Raw genomic sequence first — 5,856 nt, 5'->3', positions numbered from 1 at the left:
CTCTGTGCTGGCGCGGAAGCCTTTAGATAGATTACGTCAACATTTAAACTGTGTATATTTAAAGAATATTTAAGTAGATAAATAACTAGTCAGTCACCGTGATTGTGACAATCTTGAAGCCCCCCACTTCAAAACTTATTTCGGCGCTGGTGCCATGAATGTTTTAGCTCCTTCAAAAATGGCCCTGTTGGCGCCCCCTTTTGTGTGGTGCCCCTCTGCATTGCATACATTGCATTTATAGTTTCTGCGTATTTGGTGTGCATTAGGATAATGTATGGAATGTCTTATCTTCTACATTATGTGAGTATTATTTAAATATAAAAATACCTTTTTCTATCTCAGCTTAATACTGAGTAATTTTCCCAAAACCTCTAAACATTGTGGCTCTGTTGCACTATGAAAAGAGCGCCCTGTTTGTTTCAGCCTTCTGCCAGCCCGACATAGCAACATTAGCGCAATCAATGGCTCCTTCTGTTTTTTTTTTTTTCTTCTTCTTCTTTTAAACAAAAAGACCATCAAATAAATCCTTTTTGTGAGTTCTGACTTTGCTCATCTGTCTACTGAATGTGTGTGTCTAAAAGTGTTGATCCAAACAAAGATACAAATGTTGAGTAGTGGGCTGATGGGAATGGAACCCAGAATATGTAGGACAGCTGGCATCTCACAACTTCAAGAAACAATCTGACCAGAGCCAAACATCTTAAAACTTTATATAAAACAGTTGTGATAGAGAGATACTATATCTCTCTCAACAGAAATCAAACTGTGTCCAAGGAAAAGGCAAGTTCGATTTGTGTGTGTGTGCATAAAAGGCTGTTATTTTATTGTTTCTAATATATTGCGCTGACCATCAAATGCAGGGCCAGAACCCTGCCCCAGATTAGTGCTCAATCCAAATGCACAGAAAAAATTATTTTGTGGTTAAATATAGCAGAAAAGATTAAGTACTTTCTACATTGAATAAGTTAAAGCGTGAACTTGAAAATTTTATGTAAATTCTACATTTGTATTCAATTCAAAAATGTACAAATTAATGCTCTAGCTTATAAGAAAATGCTATTTATATTAAAATCCTAAAGTAGAAAACCTTTTCATGTTTATTTGCTAATTGTAGTAAATTTCACGGTGAATAAAATAAGTACATTTTACTTAACTTTTTAAAGCTGGTGTTGCCAGCATGCACCGGGCTTAAATAATTTATGAGCTTGCATGGTTTGACTGTTTGCAAGTTTATTTACATTGTTTTTATTGTTGATTTTGTTGTTATGTTTGGTAACTTCTTGTTTTGTGAAGTCTGAAGTTCATTTTCTAGTCAAAATGACCTGCTAATGATCAAAATATTTATCTGTTGATTGTTACCGACATTGTGTTTTGTGCACCAAGTGTTGAGTTCTGCAGCTCTGTATTTTGTTTCTTATTCCAGCAATGCAAGGGGATGTTGTTTAATGACTGCATAACACGCATTAAGCTTCCTGGTGGAAGGCTCTGTATGTTGTGTGGTAAATGATTACTCGTGTGTTTATAAGGAAAGTTCAACATTTGAATTATTCTAATAAAATGTTAATTTAAATTTTACTACGTTTTTTTGAAGTACAATGTACATCAGATCTGTAAGTAAAAGTAACAGTTTTAACTGAAAAGTTACATTTACTCATTTCAATCAATATTATGTCATGAAGTGAAGTAGATTTTACTTCATTTTATTCCATTAAACGTATTTTGAAAAACTGTGTGGAAAAAGTAAAATGTAAGTAAACCTTACAAGTAATTTTTTTCAGCGTGGGTTTTCAATGGCAGAATGTTAAAGAATGTTTTATTTTATCCCTCCAATCTTGAACTTTTGTTACACCCTTGATCAAATGCAAACATAAAGGACATAAAAGTTGGTTTCATAAGTATTTTCATATGTGAATATTTTATCTTAGTCTTTTGTCATTGATAATACCTTAATGGTCATTATTTTATTTAACTGTAGATACAAATCACCTACCAGTCATCTGCAGAACACCAAGACTCTGCTACTATGAGTTCTGAAGGTGTTTTCTCATTGGAAACATCCGAGAGAAGTAGTGATAGAATTGTGATAAATGTCAGTGGGGTAAAACACGAGACGTGCAAGAGCACCTTGATGACCATTCCAGTGTCACGTCTTGCCAAGCTGGTGGACACCGAGTCACCTCCAAAAGAACTCTTTTTTGACCGCCAGCCTGAAGTATTCACCCATGTGATGCAATACTACAGAAGTGGAAAGTTGCACTGCCCAACCAACTTGTGCGGTGTATTGTTAGAAGAGGAGTTTGCTTTCTGGGGTATTAGTGACATGGATGTGGAGCCCTGCTGTTGGGCTGCATTTCGACAGCACAGCGATTATGTAGAGGCTTTGTCTAAGATTGACCCTCCATGCAAGAGAGATCAATCCAACAACTCTAGAGCTTGGCAGTCAAAGATTTGGGCTTTATTTGATGACCCATATTCATCCATCACAGCTAAGGTATTGTAAATGTGTTTACTAATGCTATTGCTTATAATACTTAGACCCAAGTTTTAAATTTTAGTGTATCCCTCACCGTTTGTGTTACATGAATGATACAGTACAACAATCATAACTTGTAGCTTGTTGAGGAGAGGTGTGCTATTAGGGTGAAAAAAATTCTATGCACCATTGAAGAGGGTCTGAGTCATATCTAAGGTCCTGAATATCATTGAGGGGGCTCTTTTGACTTGGGCCAGCAAGTACAAATTGCATAGGACACTGAAAAAACTATTTTGACTGGTAACCAAAAAAATTTGCTTCATGTGGTAACATCTAAATTAACTGGTTTTATATGATTCAAATTTTTTATTTATTCGGACTAAATTTCCCTTACAAATTAGTTTACACCAACGATGGTAATTTCTATGGGTTTGTTTATCTATAGAAATAGATAATTGAGGTAACAATTAATTGCAACATTCTAAAAATCATTCAGAACACCTTATCAACTGCATAGTTATCACTGAGGAGTTTTGCACTATTCACATTTTCGCTAACACTTTACAACAAGGTTTCATTTGTTAACATTATTTAACCCTTTAAGCTCTGAAAGGTGTTTTGAAAGATTTCCTGTTTCAGTGCCATGCCCAAAATTAAAGGCTTATAACTCTACATAAAAACCAAAGAGGGTCAGTTGTTTGGTATTATTTAAAAACAACTTTTCAAAATTTTTAATGATAAAACTTATGATAAATTATGAGACTCTCAGCCTAAGAACTGCTAACTGCTGAAAAAAAAAAAAATAACTTTTGCCAAATATTATAATTTTTTTCGTATTTTTCAAATTTGACATTATTTATGTCAGGGTGAAAAAAAAAAAAAAAAAATGTTTTTGTTCCCAGTCATGTCACCAAATTTTGTGTTGATACGACAAACCAATCAAAAGTTATAGCATTAAAAAAATAATGTTTCCTAGTGTCTGAAAACATCTCCAAATGCCCAAAAGCCTCTCCAAACAAATAAAATAATTAACAACTAATTACACATGCAAATACAACCATGACTAAAGGTAATCTCACTTTCCAAAGCATGCAAGTTCCATTCTGTGTCATTTGAGCCATCATTGAGTCTGTGTCATGTACTTGGTGCCGTCTCCTTGTGGCCATATGTAATTAGGGTGAACAATCCTCTCTGCCCATATTTGGATGACTTCCACCTCTCATTGCAGTGATCTGAATCCTAATATGATTGGTTTAGCATTTTATGACGCTGGACAACCTACTACATAATTTCAGATAAAGTCATCTGATCCAGGAAAGCTAACGTGTTTTTAGCTAGATAGCACATTATTTGCTGAGTGCACATAGTGCTTCGTGTGGATTATCTAATGATCAGATTACAATGCGTGTGAGCTCGTTTTAACGGGAATCCCCTCCGCTAAGTGATATTGTATGTTCCGTTTATTTTTCGTGCAGTTATAAGCAAAAATGAGGCTTATAAGCAACACCTGTTTACATGTAACATGTATGTCAAAGACATACACTTAGCTAGTACTCTTTATATGTTTTTTTCTGTTAGTAAAACAAATTGACCAGTTGTATTCTACTCTTTGAGAGCTTTCCAACGACATATGAGACATGGCTATTTGATCAGTTTTATGTTTTTACTGATTACAATAATATGTACAGTGCAAAATGTTTTAATAAATTATCAAAACAGAACACTTCTGATTTGTCTGCAGATTTCAAAGCACTTGTTCAGTTTTGGTCATTATGCCTGCATGCATTGTAAAGTACAGCTTCTAAGCTTTTTATTTTGTGTTGGTCAAGACTATAGTTGATGATATTTTTTTCTCTGCAGTCAATCCGAGCTTAAAGGGTTAACAACATTAGTTAACATGAACTAACAATGAACAATATTTAACAGCATTTAATAATCTTGGTCTGAAAATCTACAAATCTATTTTCAATGTAATGTGTTTTAGGCCTATATGAGTTTTAGATTTTGCCACTCAATTCTCAATAAGTTTCCAAGGCAGAGGTTTCGTACTCATTTTCATTGTTTCTGTTTCTGCCAGGTCATTGCGGTTATATCTCTGCTTTTCATCCTGCTCTCTATTACTGCATTTGCTCTGGAAACACACAGAGATATTAATACTTTTCTGTACCAAACATACCATGAAATTGGGTCACAAGCCAACATGAGCACATGGGAGGATTTTTTTAGACTGATTAGAGTTCTGGATATAGTGGAGTTAGTGTGTTTAATATGGTTCATCATTGAGTTCCTGTTGCACGCAGTCAGTTGCCCAAGCAAACGAAATTTCTTCATGAATGTTCTCAACATTGTTGATCTTCTGGCCCTGTTCCTGTGGTTTTTCCAGTGGTGTTCATGGAAGCACTGTGAAGGGGTTTTGGGTTTCCTACGTGTAACGCAATGCATTCGTGTTCTTCGTGTATTCAAGCTGATGCTACACATGTTGGGTGTGAGAGTATTCAACTACACGCTTCGCGTCAGCGCACCTGCCTTCTGCACAGTTCCAGTGATACTCTTCAGTTTCACGCTCATCTTCAGCACAATGGCATATTACGCAGAACTACTTAACAGTAATCCTTACACGCACTTTAAAGACATCCCGTCCAGTTTCTGGTGGGCAGTGGTGACACTGACCACAGTGGGTTATGGAGACATCATACCCCTTACAGTTCAAGGCCAGTGGGTAGCGATTCTATGTGCTGCGGTTGGGGTTATGCTTATTGTCCTGCCTGTGTCCATAATTGTCAACAACTTCATCAGGTTCTACTCCCTGGCCAAGGCAAAGTGTTCAATGCCCAGGAAGAGGAAAATGAAGTGTTAATACAGTCCCATCGTCTTCCAAGGCCTCTGTCTAGAACTGCTAAACAGAAACGCAGGTATCACCGAAACATATTGAATTATTATGAGCTATACAATGTGATACAGTACAGTACAGTAGAAGTTGGTATGCATGTTGTGTGTATCTCATCTCATATGCCCTCCTTGGAGTCTAAAACTGGAGGAAAAACATCAGTGTTACACAATTCATTTACAGATTAAGACTAACTTCAGACAGTTTTCTTTATCAAACATTTTGATAAAGTTCATTATCAATGTGACAGTAAAGTATTAGAATAAAATAGCTACAGTGGCAAAACAAAAAAAAACAAAAAAAAAAAAGAAAAAGAAAAAGTATTTGGACACTTCAGCCACACTTAAAAATGTATGAATGTCATATTATTAACAAAATATCAAAGCAGGTGGCATTTACTGTATTTTAAAGAAAGTTAACACAAGCACACTTTTCAAGCAAAGCATTTCACAAAATGTGTTAGGTTTTAAATGACAAAGCAAGAACTTCTCAAAAT

The 5,856-nt window shown here is 35.4% G+C and overlaps 1 protein-coding gene across 1 annotated transcript; it reads left to right on the top strand.

The window, feature by feature from the left end:
• The first annotated feature begins 2,023 nt into the window (after positions 1 to 2,023).
• Positions 2,024 to 5,515, top strand: LOC127431572 (potassium voltage-gated channel subfamily C member 1-like). The gene is made up of 2 exons (XM_051682040.1): positions 2,024 to 2,491; positions 4,551 to 5,515. Exons 1-2 carry the CDS (start codon positions 2,024 to 2,026, stop codon positions 5,328 to 5,330), a joined length of 1,248 nt encoding a protein of 415 aa, XP_051538000.1. The 3' UTR covers positions 5,331 to 5,515.
• Positions 5,516 to 5,856: the final 341 nt, after the last annotated feature.

This window comes from Myxocyprinus asiaticus, chromosome 41 (genome assembly GCF_019703515.2).
Source record: "Myxocyprinus asiaticus isolate MX2 ecotype Aquarium Trade chromosome 41, UBuf_Myxa_2, whole genome shotgun sequence".
NCBI lineage: Eukaryota > Metazoa > Chordata > Actinopteri > Cypriniformes > Catostomidae > Myxocyprinus > Myxocyprinus asiaticus.
Note: the sequence above shows the minus strand (reverse complement) of the source record. Positions and strands in the feature narration are given on the sequence as shown.

Excerpts from the sequence above, each read along its gene's own strand:
- LOC127431572 (XM_051682040.1), top strand. The coding sequence starts at position 2,024 with ATGAGTTCTGAAGGTGTTTTCTCATTGGAAACATCCGAGAGAAGTAGT. Across the intron at positions 2,492-4,550 it reads ATTCATCCATCACAGCTAAG|GTCATTGCGGTTATATCTCT; the intron begins GTATTGTAAATG and ends TGTTTCTGCCAG.